This window comes from Anabrus simplex, chromosome 1 (assembly GCF_040414725.1).
Source record: "Anabrus simplex isolate iqAnaSimp1 chromosome 1, ASM4041472v1, whole genome shotgun sequence".
NCBI classification, from domain to species: Eukaryota; Metazoa; Arthropoda; class Insecta; order Orthoptera; family Tettigoniidae; genus Anabrus; species Anabrus simplex.
In genome coordinates, this window is record NC_090265.1 from 1,095,441,452 (window position 1) to 1,095,459,322 (window position 17,871).

At 36.5% G+C, this 17,871-nt stretch overlaps 1 protein-coding gene across 1 annotated transcript in view; it reads left to right on the forward strand.

Moving 5' to 3' along the window:
- wapl (wings apart-like) overlaps nucleotides 1–17,871 on the forward strand; it is a 292,449-nt gene that overhangs the window by 188,225 nt on the left and 86,353 nt on the right. Inside the window, exon 10 of the mRNA XM_067150459.2 lies at nucleotides 7,227–7,342. Within this exon, the coding sequence (XP_067006560.1) occupies nucleotides 7,227–7,342 (116 nt within the window). The remainder of the gene's footprint in view (nucleotides 1–7,226; nucleotides 7,343–17,871) is intronic.

A 17,871-nucleotide genomic window follows, 5' to 3' on the forward strand; every position in this document is an offset into this window, starting at 1 on the left:
TGCCTATTTCCCACATTTTGGCTGAAGATGACGCCAAACAGAGTCGAAACTAGTTCCAAGTGTAAATATATGTTGTAAATAAACTATAACATTTATTTGTATTGAAAAGGTGGACCCTTTTAAGTTTCCTATCTTCCATTCTCAGTTCAATACGGACAAAAATGAAATTCTTAGATTTAGATGATGAATCAGTCAGTCAGGACATGTTCTTTTATATATGCAGTAGAAGTCCGTTATAGCGAGAATTCATAATGGCGGAAAATTTACTCGCTATAGCGGATTGTCGTTATATCCGATTTTTGTAGTATGAAATGGCAATCAGTTTGTTAAAAATTTGAGTTTTCGCAGATAATATCCACACTGCGGCTTACTTGTTTGTTGTTTTTCGAAATCCGATACTACGCGAAAGTGTGTGTTTAATTTCATTCTGAAAAATACGTATTACCGTATTTCTCCGAATCCAAGATGACTCCCACTTTTTCCTTCAACAAAATTTAGTCAGGCTTAAAAAATGCTTTGTAAAATCATATGAATGTCTTTTCTTATACAGTACGTATTTTTAGACTGTAGGCGCCGAACACTGGCTTTAGTTACGCTGTATTTTTTGCGGCTGTACAATTATGCTTTATTTCAGCGGGTTTAATAACCATTAACTTAAAATTGGCATCATAATATCGAAGGGAACTTGTTGAAAATTTGCCGGCAATACACATTCCACGCGTCTCTAAAATACGACGATCCACCAGGAAAATATTCTTGCTTACTATAAAACTGTTACCGGTACTTTCACTCAGCATCAGATATAACTGGCTGCCGCTACACGCATGTTTTGCTTGCCAGATTCGGCCAAGGGCTAGCGATGTATAGGTCTTAATCGCAGACTTTGAAAGTCTTAATAAGTTGATCCATAAGTTGATTTATAAGTTGACTTTGAAAGTCAACAAACTAGTTTATTGCGCCGCGGTATGGCAATTCCGCCCATGCATTCTTGTGCACATACCTCACAATTTCATCTTGAACTTCTTTAAAGCGTCCTTGTTGCGGGCCACTGAATGCATTTTTTGTGCAGTACGCATTTTTAAGCTATCTTTGTTTTCACGGTAACGCCGAATATGGGCTTTAATTAGGCCTATGCCGTATTTTCTTGCGGCTGCACAATTATTATACATACATAATTATTATTATACACAGTAGGAGAATTTGGATTGGGACAAAGGAACGAAAGAGGAAGTCGGCTGGTTGAATTCTGCACTGACCATAATTTAGTCCTCGCCAATACTTGGTTCAAACACCACAAACGACGGCTGTATACGTGGACGAGACCTGGAGACACTGGAAGGTATCAAATAGACTTCATTATGATTAGGCAGAGATTCAGAAACCAGGTGTTGGATTGCAAAACTTTCCCAGGAGCAGACGTGGACTCTGACCACAACTTGTTGGTCATGAAATGCCATCGGAAGTTGAAGAAATTGAAGAAAGGAAAGAATGCAAAAAGATGGGATCTAGACAAGTTGAAAGAAAAGTGTGTGATGGATCGTTTCAAGGAACATGTTGCACAAGGACTAAATGAAAAGGCCGAAGGAAACACAGTAGAGGAAGAGTGGAGAGTCATGAAAAATGAAGTCAGTAGGGCTGCTGAAGAAATGTTAGGAAGGAAGAAAAGATCAACTAAGAATCAGTGGATAACTCAGGAGATACTAGACCAGATTGATGAACGACGAAAATACAAGAATGCTAGAAATGAAGAGGGCAGAAAAGAATACAGGCAATTAAAGAATGAAGTGGATAGAAAGTGCAAGGTAGCTAAGGAAGAATGGCTGAAGGAGAAGTGCAAGGATGTCGAAGGCTGTATGGTCCTGGGAAAGGTAGATGCTGCATACAGGAAAATCAAGGAAACCTTTGGAGAAAGGAAATCTAGGTGCATGAATATTAAGAGCTCAGATGGAAAGCCACTTCTAGGGAAAGAAGACAAAGCAGAAAGATGGCAGGAGCATATCCAACAGTTGTATCAAGGTAACGATGTAGATAATTTCGTTCTGGAACATGAAGAGACTGTTGATGCTGATGAAATGGGAGACCCAATTTTGAGGTCAGAGTTTGACAGAGCTGTGAGTGACCTATATAGGAACAAGGCACCTGGAATTGATGATATTCCCTCTGAATTACTGACTGCCTCAGGAGAAACCAGCATGGTAAGGTTATTTCATTTAGTGTGCAAGATGTATGAGACAGGAGAAGTCCCATCCGATTTTCAGCAGAATGTTGTTATATCTATTCCCAAGAAAGCCGGTGCTGACAGGTGTGAAAACTACCGCACTATTAGTTTAGTATCTCATGCCTGCAAAATTTTAACATGTATTATTTACAGAAGAATGGAAAAACAAGTTGAAGCTGAGTTGGGGGAAGATCAATTTGGCTTCAGAAGAAATGTAGGAACACGTGAAGCAATCCTGACTTTACGTCTGATCTTAGAGGATCGAATCAAGAAGGACAAGCCCACGTACATGGCATTCGTAGATCTAGAAAAGGCATTCGATAATGTTGATTGGACCAGGCTATTTATGATTCTGAAGATGATAGGGATCAGATACCGAGAACGAAGAATTATCTACAACCTGTATAAAAATCAGTCTGCAGTGATAAGAATCGAGGGCTTTAAAAAAGAAGCAGCAATCCAGAAAGGAGTGAGGCAAGGCTGCAGTTTGTCCCCTCTCCTTTTCAATGTTTACATAGAACAGGCAGTAAAGGAAATCGAAGAGAAATTTGGAAAGGGAATCACAGTCCAAGGAGAGGAAATCAAAACCTTGAGATTTGCCGATGATATTGTTATTTTATCTGAGACTGCAGAAGATCTCGAAGTTGCTGAATGGTATGGATGAAGTCTTAGGTAAGGAGTACAAGATGAAAATAAATAAGTCCAAAACAAAGGTAATGGAGTGCAGTCGAACGAAGGCAGGTGATGTAGGAAATATTAGATTAGGAAACGAAGTCTTAAAGGAAGTAGATGAATATTGTTACTTGGGTAGTAAAATAACCAACGATGGCAGAAGTAAGGAGGACATAAAATGCAGACTAGCACAAGCAAGGAAGAGCTTTCTTAAGAAAAGAAATTTGCTCACTTCAAACATTGATATCGGAATTAGAAAGATGTTTTTGAAGACTTTTGTGTGCAGCATTGCATTGTATGGAAGTGAAACATGGACGATAACTAGCTCAGAAAGAAAAAGAATGGAAGCTTTTGAAATGTGGTGTTACAGAAGAATGCTGAAGGTGAGATGGATAGATCGAATCACGAATGAAGAGATACTGAATCGAATTGGTGAGAGGAAATCGATTTGGCTAAATTTGACGAGAAGAAGAGATAGAATGATAGGACACATCTTAAGACACCCAGGACTTGTTCAGTTAGTTTTTGAAGGAAGTGTAGGTGGCAAGAACGGTAGGGGTAGACCAAGGTATGAATATGACAAACAGATTAGAGCAGATGTAGGATGCAATAGTTACGTAGAAATGAAAAGGTTAGCACAGGATAGGGTGGCATGGAGGGCTGCATCAAACCAGTCTATGGACTGATTACTCAAACAACAACACAACAACATCCGAGTGTTTAATAGCCATTTCCGGTAACTTAAAATTGGCATCATAACATCGACCAAAACCCGCTGAAAAATTTCCGGTAATACTTGTTCCACGTATCTTTACAATACAACGATCCATCACGAAAATAGTCCTGCTGTCTATAAAACTTAATTTTACTAAGCGTCAGGAACAGCAGACGCGTTATAACACTGTTACTGATAGCCGTGGCCTTTCTAACAATTCAAAGGCTCGCATGTTTTGATGCCATACTGCAGATTTGAGAAACTTTTTTGTAGAGGATAATAGAATGTCATTCTCTCTTCACTATTTTCCGAGATCCAGTGACGTTACACATAGGCACTGAACGACCGGTCGCCATGGCTAGCGATGTAGGCCTATGATAAAGAGGCGGTCGTTTATTGTCAACACGCGGGGGTAAAGGCAACAGCGTGGTTTGGTTACTGCGGTAGTTGCCAGTGATGTTCATTAATATCAGGCCGCGAATGCAAAACAACCCTTGATTTTTCACACAAGATTCTGGGGGAAAACGTCGTCTTGGATTCGAAGAAATACGGTATCACTCCAGAGGCTTCTGTGGCAAACATTTCAGTTCTTTTTTCAAACGGCATAACCTAACCTAACCGTATATGTATCATGGAAACCTATTTGAAACGCATGTAGAGAAATTATAACCTCCTCGCTAAAAATTGACATGGAAATAGCTTTCCGAAATTTAACTAGATGTGAGAAAATATAAACTATCCTCTGAAATCAGTGATAGTACCCTGCCATATCTTGAGGTGTATCACTTTCTTAATTTCAGTATACGGTATACCACTAAAATTAAGAGATCATTTACTTCAGCCTATATTTTTAAGGAGTTGACAACTGCTATCGGCCACGTTATTTATGCATTTATTACGAAAACGTCTTGTCCTCTTTCATTTAGAATTTTCTTTTGAGAACAGCAGTCGACGGGTATTACTAATCGACTCCAGTATCGCCTTCGAATGTTGACGAGAGAGCTCGCAAATGCACATAGAGCGAAAACTATACTGTACCGAAGATGATCGATCGCATTTTGTGGCAAACATTTCAGTTTTGTTATTCAAATAGCATCACACATCCTAACTTATCGGTACTATATGTATGATGAAAACATACTTCAAGCGGAAGTAGAGAAATTATAACCTTCTCACTATAAATTTACATGATAATAGCCTTTCCGTAATTTAACAGCCGCGAGAAAATATAAACGAACTTGATAATCAATGACGCACTCTGCCATATCTTCAGGTGTAGGCCTATCTCATTCTTACTTAATTGCGGTATTTAGCATTAAAAGCGATCGCGTATTCAGCGTTTATCTTTAACGAGTTATAAACGGCTATCGGACACATTATTTACGCATTTATTACGAAAACGTGTTCTCTCTTTCATTTTCCTCATGGAAGAGCAATCGACGGTTATTACCATACCTGCCAACCCTTCCGATTTACCTGGAAACTTTCCTTTTTTTTAAAACTCTTCTGCCGATTTTCCGATTTATTTTTAATTCTTCCTATTTTTTACCAATATAACCTCCAGTACAGTCAATACTCATACCCTAGGATAAAGGATAAATTCTTATGTTCTTGTGAAATTTACCCAACTTCATTTTCAAGCGTTTTTATTTGATGCTTTATTTCGCGAGTGTATCGTCCGTCGCCTTCGTGTTTCCTGCTCGCTATAGCAGCATGTGTGCTTTACGGTTGGGGATTCGGGACGGCAATCGTCCTACAAGCAAGAGAGGCTAGTGAGCGCTATCGACTCGGTTAATCGGGACGAAAGAATGAGTTTCATATTGTGTGGTTTGCGCACTATTAACATCGTTCTTGTGCGTAATTTCATTGGAATTGTATGCCGCGTGTTTTTTCTAGCGGTTCCGTGCTTTTTCCCATGTCAAAGTCGTATGTTAATAATGTATGAGACATACCGATCTGTTTTGTATGTGGTAATTTAGCGTATTTCAGTGCATTTTTGTTTATTCTTACTTAATAATTTTAATGAGTTGAATGTATTTCAGGGAGTTGTGTTGGCGACAGTTTCTGGTATTTTCTCTTCACGTTATCGCCAAAAAACATAACAAACGTTACCTCCAAGTGTTCAGAGATACCTATAAAATTAAATTTCCGTTCATTTTACAGTCTAATAAAGGAAACTATTATGCGAATCACCTCGGGAGATAAATTTTATTTCAAGTTATCAAAATTTCGAGATATAGAGAATAACTTACCGTTTTTGAGCATGTATAGCACATAATTGAATCGTGTATCTACGGGCTTTTACTGAATGCATTATGTTTAACGGTACTTAAAAATATACGAAGCAACTCTATTTTACGGCATCACTTTAATTATAACACTTATTATAGTAACGTTTTAGAAGACAGGACACAGTACATAAAGTAATGAAACAAGAAACATAGTTCCATTAACACGTTTGGAAAAAAAATCCGTTAGTCTCATCTGTTTGTTGCAGTTAACCTTTCCTCCCTTCATGTTGAAACTTCTTGTCAATACACGCAGCCGAGTTTCATAAATGGAGCTTGTCATCCGCGACTTCTGGGCTTGCTTTTGTACGTGACCGGTAATTAATTGACACCCGAGACATGGCGAGGATTTGCCGATCACTAGAAGTTCGCGTTTTTGGATGCCGTCATATTAGTTTCCAGCTTCACTGGAACCCTTTCTTTACTTGTTAATTGTTCCTCACAAACCGCGAATGCCGTATTGTACAGTTAATGTTGCACACAGTTCGAGTTACGGAGTAATTTCTGCTTCAAGGGAGGAAATGTTTGCTTCGAGAAATCGAGAAATTCGTATAACCGAATTTCGAGAATAGAGAAATAAATAAACGTCAAGAATAGGACAAACGGCCGGAAAATCTTAGTTCGAGATAATGAAAATTCTAGTAATGGAGGTTAAAGATATCGAGGTTTGACTGTATTATTATTCGTATGTGTCATAAATGAGAGTGATTAGGTACATTTTCTTGTAAACAATTAAATGTGTTTTTAGTTTAAGATTTTAAATTTAATGGTCAATTCCCATTGTAACTGTAGATATGTATGCTTTCTATTCTGTCCTTTTTTCACTTAGACCGTGATGCAATATGGGTGATGAAATCCAAGAATTTAAAATCTTCCTATTTTTGATTTCTAAAAGTTGTCAGCTATGGTATTACTAATCGACTCTGACATTGCCTTCGAACCTCGACGAGAGAGCTCGCTGGTGGGCATAGCAAGAAAACGATACGGTACCGAAGATGATCGATCGCTTGCAGTATAATGACTGGGTACATAAATATCGCCAACAGAAAAAATCGAGCGTGAATAATCGCTCGTTATAACGGATGTGTCAGTGATAGAATTCTCGCTGTAACCGAAGGATAATACATAGTTTAATATAGGGATTTTGAAGGGACGGACACAAGCTATCGTTATAACAGGGTTCTCGTTATATGCCGTACTCGCTATAACGGACTTCTACTGTATATTACATATTCAAGATTATCATCCTTATGCCATTATTTGAAGAATAGACTGTATTCTGGATGGGTGGAAATATACATTGTTTTCATTACTCTCTTTATGCTTGTTGCAGCTGTTGGCAGCATCATGGTAGGCGAGAGAAAGGGCATTGTGGATTCAGGTCTCCACTTAGTGCTTCAAGTATCCAAATATGTACCTGAGCAAAAGAAGTTTGATCTTCTCGTATTGGTATGTATGTATAAATGATTGACATATAGAAAGTACATCACATATTTTTTCATGCACTTCTGGAAGCCTTCTTGGAAACTGGTTGCATGACTGGAGGTAGATAATATTATTTACACGAAAATCTTGCATATCAAACAATTTGAGTATTCATTATCAGTTTGTTTCATTCTCAGTTTTTTTAGGTCTTACAGTACTCGTACAGTACAGTACCTGTGGAATCCACCTCATACGGGACATAAGTTAGCTTTGAAGCTTCAATAGGGTGAGGTCCATCATATTTCACACCCAGAGGACTGATTAAACGTCCTGAAAAGTTTGTTGGTCTGCTTTTCTTCCTCGGGGGATACACTGAATTATTAAGATGATAGATAACCTTACACTAGGGTCCTCTGCAGAATCGTAAAAAAATTTGTATACCAATTCCATCTGATACATTTTTCTGTATAAATGCATCTCTCAGTGGAGAAACATTTACAAAATCTGGTCTGGTCTTGGCATGCATAATGAATGGCTTTTGTCATTTGAAATATTTCAAGGATATTCATCCATTAACTAGGAGAGTAAACAAACTGGTAATGGTTCCGTACATGTTCTACGATGCAGAAGTCCCTGTCAGATGGCAACATCATGTGACCAACTTCAGGAAAAGTGTGCTTTTTTTTTTTTCCTAAGGTTCCTTTGCCAGAAGCTTATACCATGTTGCAACAATAGTCCAGTTTTTATTCTGGCTCCCACATTTGCCTGAAAGAGCAATAAGTGTGGAACCAAAAATACGCTGGCAGAAAATGAAATCTTAACACCAAGAAGACATTGGTTTAGTTACTTGCTTGCTAGTTGCTTTACATCGCACCGACACAGATGGGTCTTATGGCGACGATGGGATAGGATAGGCCTACGAATTGGAAGGAAGCGGCCGTGGCCTTAATTACGGTACAGCCCCAGCATTTGCCTGGTGTGAAAATAAGAAACCACGGAAAACCATCTTCAGGGCTGCTCCCAGATGCAAGCTCACAGCTGCGCGCTCCTAACCGCACGGCCAACTCACCCGGTACATTGGTTTAGAGGAATGCAGTTCAGGTTAAGCAATTGTCTGGGTAACTTATTTATTTGATTAAAATTTCCATTGGTTCAAGTATGTATGAGGAGACATGGCACTGTAGTCACCACGAGTTTGAATGCAAGCTTTTATTGTGTCGTACATGTGCCGTATGTCATTTTGTGGAATGGAGTTACACCTGTTGTACATGGTCATTCAAAACAGCAACAGTTAATGATGGTATTGGATGACGCTGGATTTTTTGTGTCATAACATCTGATAGGTGCACAGTAGGCAAATGGTCTGGTGATCTCGCAAGCCAAGGCAACTGAATGGCACTTTGTAGAACATGTTGGGTGACAGCAGTGGCATGAGTGTGACCATTTTCCTGTTGGAAAACTTCCCATTGAATACTGTGAATGAATGGCAGCAGAACTGGTTTAATCATGTCTAACATTCAAATCCACTCTCCAAGTTCTTGGGATAATGACAAGAGTGCTCCTGCTGTTAAAGGAAATCACTCCCTAGACCATAACTCCTAATGTAATCCAGTATGTCTACACTGCAGACAGCTTTGTTCGAAGCGCACACCTGGCCTCCTCCATACCAACCTACGACCATGACTGCCACCTACACAGAAACTGCTCTCATCTGTTAAGACAACAGATCTCCACTCTATCCTCAAATTAGCTCTAGCTTTACACCACTGAAGTCGCAAGTGGCAGTGACTTAGAGTTGGTGGTATGAATGCTCTAGGATGTTGGACTCGGAGCTGTCCATCAAGTAAATCTATTTGTTACAGTTTGCTGTGACATTGGTGTCAATGGAAGCTCTAATGGCTGCTGCAGATGCAGTAAAATTCACCATAGCTATGTGGCAAATATAGCGATCTTCCCTCTCTGTAGTGACCTGTGTGTGACCAGACTCTGTTTCCTTGAGGCAGTGTCTTCCCATCACCATTGTTGCCTACACCGATGCACTGTGGAATCCTCCCTGCCAATTGTTTCTGCGGTATCATGGAAAGAACATCCACCTTCCTATAGCCCCATTACCTGGCCTTGTTTAAACTCAGTAAGCTGTTGAAACTGCCTTTCAGTCTTCTTAAAAGGCATATTTGGCTCGCACCTACTTTACATCAACACCGGATGATAACTTAACATTCACAAGGTGTACCATGCATATTTAAAGCAAACTTGCTTTGCAAGGACATAGTGGCATAGTACAAATTTGAATCAGTGTCATCTTTCAGATTTCCAAACATGCCTGCAGAATTAATTAATTTATTTATTTATTTATTTATTTATTTATTTATTTATTTATTTATTTATTTATTTATTTATTTATTTATTTATTTATTTATTTATTTATTTATTTATTTATTTATTTATTTATTTATTTATTTATTTATTTATTTATTTATTTATTTATTTATTTATTTATTTATTTATTTATTTATTTATTTATTTATTTATTTATTTATTTATTTATTTATTTATTTATTTATTTATTTATTTATTTATTTATTTATTTATTTATTTATTTATTTATTTATTTATTTATTTATTTATTTATTTATTTATTTATTTATTTATTTATTTATTTATTTATTTATTTATTTATTTATTTATTTATTTATTTATTTATTTATTTATTTATTTATTTATTTATTTATTTATTTATTTATTTATTTATTTATTTATTTATTTATTTATTTATTTATTTATTTATTTATTTATTTATTTATTTATTTATTTATTTATTTATTTATTTATTTATTTATTTATTTATTTATTTATTTATTTATTTATTTATTTATTTATTTATTTATTTATTTATTTATTTATTTATTTATTTATTTATTTATTTATTTATTTATTTATTTATTTATTTATTTATTTATTTATTTATTTATTTATTTATTTATTTATTTATTTATTTATTTATTTATTTATTTATTTATTTATTTATTTATTTATTTATTTATTTATTTATTTATTTATTTATTTATTTATTTATTTATTTATTTATTTATTTATTTATTTATTTATTTATTTATTTATTTATTTATTTATTTATTTATTTATTTATTTATTTATTTATTTATTTATTTATTTATTTATTTATTTATTTATTTATTTATTTATTTATTTATTTATTTATTTATTTATTTATTTATTTATTTATTTATTTATTTATTTATTTATTTATTTATTTATTTATTTATTTATTTATTTATTTATTTATTTATTTATTTATTTATTTATTTATTTATTTATTTATTTATTTATTTATTTATTTATTTATTTATTTATTTATTTATTTATTTATTTATTTATTTATTTATTTATTTATTTATTTATTTATTTATTTATTTATTTATTTATTTATTTATTTATTTATTTATTTATTTATTTATTTATTTATTTATTTATTTATTTATTTATTTATTTATTTATTTATTTATTTATTTATTTATTTATTTATTTATTTATTTATTTATTTAACCTCCTCAGTGGTAGGCTTTCATTTCCTGCCAGTGTATTATGTAGCTCAAAGTCTTTCAGTAAACAGCTCACAATGTATTTTCTTTCGTCCCAGAGATGAAAATATCCCTGATTATCAGAAAGTTACTGAAGTTACAGCAGAAGATTGCCTTTTTTTTATAAAACGAATGGCCGTTGACTGTTACAGCATTGGAAGGGCGCTAGTTGCAAGTCAAACGTTCCTATGTATATTTCTGGCTCCCTTCCACATTCAGTAGCAATTTTAATTGCATCCTGACCAACTTCAGTTCTGCAGTGGTGAAGCTCATACTTCTGAGAGAGCTGTTTTATGACATGCAGGTCATTTTAGTTTGAGTCACATTCATGACATGTGTTGCTCTTTGGAGACTTGAAGGATTTACACTCGGCACAAAAATTAGGGGAACAAATGTTTGCTATGCCGTAAAAGTTTGTCGTGGAGCATGAAACCTGTACATGTTTATATTAATTGGTGCACACCATAGTAATCCAGTCACGTTAGTTTAGTTATGTAGAGGTTTAACATAAATATAGTTCCAGTCCCATCGGGTCTCAATACAAAGTAGTCCGCAGTACACAAATTACTCGCCACTCTATTGAAGTGTCCTGAGCTGTTGCCCAGGTCAAGAAGGGAGAACAATGCAGTATGTGTCTAACGACCTCAAGAGTGTCTCCATCCGTTGTGCACAGGCTATAGCATCGTTATGCAGAGACAGGAGGGTATATTGAACGCCATGGACAAGGCCGCAGATGGAAAAATACTGCTTTACCAGACAGATTTTTATGGCTATCAGCACAATGCTGGTCCTCTGCTAGTGCCAGGAAACTGCGAAGTGATCTTACAAGAGCCACTGGCGTTTAGCTGTGTTCAGACCATACACATTCAATTAAGAGAGGATAACATACACTCCAGAAAACGTGTTCGTGTAACCCCCTTCACTAGGGAACACCGTAGAGCTAGTCTTGCATTTGCCAGAGAATATCATCACTGGCAACTGAGACACTGGTGTCAGTTAATGTTTACAGATGAGTCCAGGTTTACCTTACGTGGACTGGATGGCCATCAGTGCGTGTGGAGACGAGGACAGTGATTCACTGAAGGTCTTATGCAGGAAGTGGACAGATGTGGTGGATCGGCCATGGTGTGGGGAGGGATCATGATTCATAATCTTATAGATCTTGTGATGATACCTGCCTGTCAGAATGCGGTATACATCATGGACATCGTGAACGACCCTATTGCTCCTGGTGCTCTTGATGTAGGACCTAATTTCTTGCTGATGCATCATAATACGACAGCACATACTGCACGAGACCCCAGAGAACAACTCCAATGTTTGCACATCTCTGTGATGGAGTGGCCTGTATGGAGCCCCGTCCTAAATTCACTGGAACACTTATGGGATGTATTGCAGAGACTTATTCGACAGCATGAAAATGCTCCACAAGCAATACATGACCTCAGTGAAGCACTGGTTGAGAAGTAGGATGCCATTCCACCATCAGTCATCCGACATTACATACGCAGCATGCCATGCAGGTGTGCAGCTGTAATTGAAGCTACGGGAGGTGCAAGACCGTATTAGACAACTGTCGCTCGGGTATGCAGTGTGTTCAGCAAGAACTTTACATTGTGATTGTGGTAGTTCATCTGTTGTGTTGTGAATTGTGGTGAATAGCTAAATGCAATGGTGATAATTTTGTTGTTAATTAAATAAAGCATGCAATTCCTTCACTAACATAGGCTTCTTTTCACGAATCCATATGTCGAGATTCTACACAGCATTAAACCTGTTCCCATAATTTTTGTGCTACCGGGCGTGTTGGCCGTGCGTGTAGAGGCGCGCGGCTGTGAGCTTGCATCCGGGAGATAGTAGGTTCGAATCCCACTATCAGCAGCCCTGAAAATGGTTTTCCGTGGTTTCCCATTTTCACACCAGGCAAATGCTGGGGCTGTACCTTAATTAAGGCCACGGCCGCTTCCTTCCAACTCCTAGGCCTTTCCTCTCCCATCGTCGCCATAAGACCTATCTGTGTCGGTGCGACGTAAAGCTCCTAGCAATTTTTGTGCCGAGTGTGAAAATGTGGCAAAATTTATCACTCGAACAATACTGTCTTTATGCCTGAATGCACTCTTCCTTTTATATATTAGAACATACTTCTACAGTATCGTCCATTGTCATGAATCATTTCTCTGGGTTCTTTTTTCATGAGTAGTGTCTTTTTTATGGGGGGTAAGTAGTTTCGTGAGTAGCTTAGGACCTTCAATGTCTTCTTTAGTATATTGCTTGTGGATGACTGTGATTTTGACCTCACTGATCATTAGGTGGTATTAACATTACCTTTCTTTATACCTGCCACAATATTTTCAATGTGCGACCGCACTGATTTTTGGAGACCATGATGCTTAAATATGCCACCTTACCCACTTCAACATTTTCCTCTTGAATCGTCAAGAACCAAATATTGAAAAGAACAACCCTGTTTAGATGTAGACCTTGTCTTCTTTTTCTTACACTTGGTTTTTTCCATTTTAAGGCAAAAAGTATTCAGCAAATTAAAATGTCTCATTTTCCAAAATTCATCTACAATTTTCTCTCTTATCATTTACAGTTCGGGCCCAATTTTGTAGCCTCAGCGCATCTGCCCTTACCCCTTCTATTTGAGTCTGACAAACCTCTGTTTCTCCTCATATGGCAAGCCGTTTGGATGTGTTTGTTTTTCTCTTTCTTCCTCTATTGGCACTGCTCTTGTTACTGGTGCAAGTCATGTCATCCTCAGTCTGATAGGTATTGGTATCTGCATAGTGATTATTTTCATTTTGACCCTATTGAAATTCATTTATTAAATATTAAACAATTAATTTATTGAAGCCACCTATTCAATACTATACTGAGAGTCAACTCAAGACCTAAGCGGTCCCTTTGATGTTAGCCAGACTTCTGGTCAGTTAAGAGGCTTCCACAGTGGTAAATAGTTCCTATGTTTGTTGCTTTTTGCTGCAGTCAGGAGCTTCCCGCAGTTTGGTTGGATATTGTGGTGAACTGACTTGACCAATAAAAAATTTTTGCGCTGTAGAAAATTAATATGGAAATATTCCACAAATTGTATGTTATTCGAGTTTGTTACCAACTCTTATATTTCATATGTAGATGGCTGTGAATAGCTATTGTTCTCGATGGTGTATGTAGCAAAGTAAATACTTATTTAACATGAGTTTGATATCTTATTGCATTGTGTACTTTTAGGCTTTGTTCGAGTTCATTCCATTGTTGTTTAGGTCGCATATTTTTTATGGCGTTGAAGATGTATCCAAGAAAACTGTTGGCAGTACTGGCTGCAATAGCATGCTCAATATCCATAATGGCTGCCAGCCGTGAACAACACGTGGGTGATACTGTGACGCTTGTGTAACAAGTGTAATACTTTAAAGCTAATAAAACGGGGGGGGGATTAAGTAGGAAGTCTAAACAAATTGTTATGAATGTTTAAAGTAGCCTATGAGATGAGAATTTGCTGTGAACTGTGGAAAAAGTGGTGAAACAAAATAAAGCGCGCAGCTGACCGGAGTTTCTACATGCAGTGTTTGCACGGCTCGTGCAGAATTTAAAGGAATTCGTATGTTTTCTTGTGGTACCATATCGTATATGCTGGCCTGTGGTTGTTTATATATGTCGTGAGGTTTTCTGACGATGTGTCTCCCTTGTCGCTGAAAATTTTTTCAGAAAGTGTCTTAATTATGTAAACAACCAATCAAGGCGATAAGATAAAGGAAGCAAAACGTAACTCAACTAAGCTGCATGACGGATTTATGTGACAAAATGTTTGTGCATTTGACTGTTCGTCAGTAGGCCAATGTGTCAGCTCAGTTCGAACCATGCACTCGCCGTAAGTACAACAGGAAGGGCCTTAACACGGTATACGTATAGGATCCTTAGCGTACTCGTAGTAATAATAATAATAATAATAATAATAATAATTTTTACTTTATTTTTGTAACTGCCCTCCTTCTGCAGAAATGTTGTCACGAGGGGATCATTAATTTGTTTTTACCTTCCAAATAAAGAGAATACCGGGCGAGTTGGCCGTGCGCGTAGAAGCGCGCGGCTGTGAGCTTGCATCCGGAAGATAGTAGGTTCGAATCCCACTATCGGCAGCCCTGAAAATGGTTTTCCGTGGTTTCCCATTTTCACACCAGGCAAATGCTGGGGCTGTACCTTAATTAAGGCCACGGCCGCTTCCTTCCAACTCCCAGGCCTTTCCTATCCCATCGTCGCCATAAGACCTATCTGTGTCGGTGCGACATAAAGCCCCTAGCAAAAAAAAAAAAAAAAAAAAAAAAAAAAAAAAAAAAAAAAAAAAAGACTACAATATTTACAACATTCCTGGAAACACTGTATTTTGGAATCCCTCTCATAGGTGGGTTTTTAGTTTGTTGAATTGTGAGAAACTGCCACTGACAGTCGTTGCACGAAAGAGGAATCGTATACATGTCGTCATACTTTTTGTTGTACGTCCCCATGTGCCTCACACAAATTGCATTATGAAATAAAAATAAACCTTGCTTCTCTTGCCTCAATATTCATCAGTAATCTGTAGGTTTTACATGGTCGGTAAAGGAATAAATAGGTATGGTACGTAATCAGAGTACAACTACAAAGGAAATGATTTCTTTTGATGCTACACTATTTGAGAATGAAGTGAACTTGTCAGATAGACGCACAACATAAATATTAAGCTGGTTGTGGCGGTGGAGAACCGAGGCGGGAAGGGAAACAGGGAGGCGTGCTCACATGCAGCAGAATACTTTTCCTCAGCTCTTCAGTTGACTTTTAGTATAGTAAAGTCTTTAGGACTATATCACTGTCATTATATTAAGTTTAAGTATGGTACATGTTTCGCCTGGCATTGCAGGCATCATCAGCCATGAATTCTACTCTAAGTTAGAGCTCTGATTGGATGCTATACTAGGATTCATAAATCAATATTTTTTTATATAACACTTTGCACTGAACTACAAGAATGTTAAGGTCATAATTTGGAGTGAATAAATCATTCATGTCTTAAGGTTCTAATGTGACATCCAATTCATGTTTACATCCAATGGAAATAATACTAAGCGTCAACTTTTATAATGCCGATAATGAGAACGGCATGAAACATCTATACATTTTTTCAGCTTATTAGGAGATTAATTTGTTCTAGAACTATTCTTAAAAATTATTTTTTACAACAATTTACACTAATGTATATACATATGGTACATGCAAGCAACAAAACTGGGCTTCCTCCTAACGTCTAAAAGATTTCAACATACTCCCTAGCCGCACACTTACTTCCAGAATCCAGTCGAACTCTTTTTCAGGCTTACACGGAATAACTTCAAAAAGCTTCACAACGTAAACAACATACAGCATGTTAATACAGAGATGAAATAATCCGTTATTTAATGAAACTCGACCAAGCTCTCTACCAGCATCCTTGCCATCCAACCGGCACGCCACTTTAATAATAATTCTCATTCTTCAGGGAAGTGATGTTGATCTATAGAATATTTGGACCGTCCCTAAAACCATATAAGATGAACATATTTAATCTCCTATAAATGTAAAAAGAAATGTTTAAATGTTATGATTCCAACAGACTACAATTGCCATCCCAGTATCATCATTATGAGTGTTGATATTTTGTATTATCTCCATTCGACGTGGATATGAGTGGTACGTCCCATTGGATCTTTAAAAGATCGGCTAGTTCATTTCCAAATTGTACCATATGTATATACATTAATGTAAATTGTTGTAAAAAATAGTTTTTAAGAATAGTTCTAGTGCAAGTTAATCTCCTAATAAGATGAAAAATGTATAGATGTTTCATGCCGTTCTCATTATCGGCATTATAAGATTTGACACTTGTATTATTTCCATTGGATGTAAACACGAGTTGGACGTCACGTTAGAACCTTAAGACATGAATGACGTATTCACTCCAAATTGTGACCTTAACGTTCTTGTACTTCATTGCAAATTGTTATATAAAAAATATTGATTTATGAATAATCCAAGTATAGCATCCACTCAGAGCTCTGACTTGGAGTAGAATTCATAGCTGATGATGCCTGCAATAACAGGCAAAACATGCACCACACTTAAACTTAATATATTGATAGTAATATAATCCTAAAGACTTTTACTAGTATTAAATAGGTGGTTTCAATAAATTAATTGTTTAACATTTAATAATCTTCATTATTGTCGGGAACACTTTGTGGATGTGGTGAATCATTTCGATTTGAGAGGCGAGCCTGTAACAAGAACATTACTTATATCCATATAATTCTACTATTCATTTAAATAATGGACACTAAAAAACGGATTTGTATACAGTGCATTAAAACTAGGGAATAATATATGCTGTTGCATTTTAAACCATATAAATACACATGGCTCGGACATTATTTCTGTAAAACCCGAATTATCATTGTAGTTTAAACAGCTATAGCTTTTCACCGTGGCAAGTACTTTGTTGTAGACCACCGCCATCTCAATCCTAAATACTGCCTGCTCTATACTATGCGGTTAACATGCAGCTTAGCGTGAGCTCTCTGTATTTCAAACCTACGCTATGAGCACCAGCTAATGCACCCAATTTATCTCTGCACCCACATTCCTGTGCATCTATTCTTAGTATTAAATGTGTGTGTTTCTGGATGTAAGAGGATGATTTGTTGTGTTCCTCTCTGTAAATCAAAGCAAGGGAATCTAAATTCTTCAGGTGTGAGGTTTCATGAAATCCCCTAAAGAACTTACGAGGATAGTGAATGGATTCCATCCAATTATTCTCATGTTTGTAGTCTGCATTTTAGAGATAGGGATTACCGAGAAAACTATGAGAGAAAGGTACTGAAGCCAGATGTTGTGCCTAGTCCCTTTCCAAATTATCCCCATTACCTCCAAACCTGAAAAATAGCT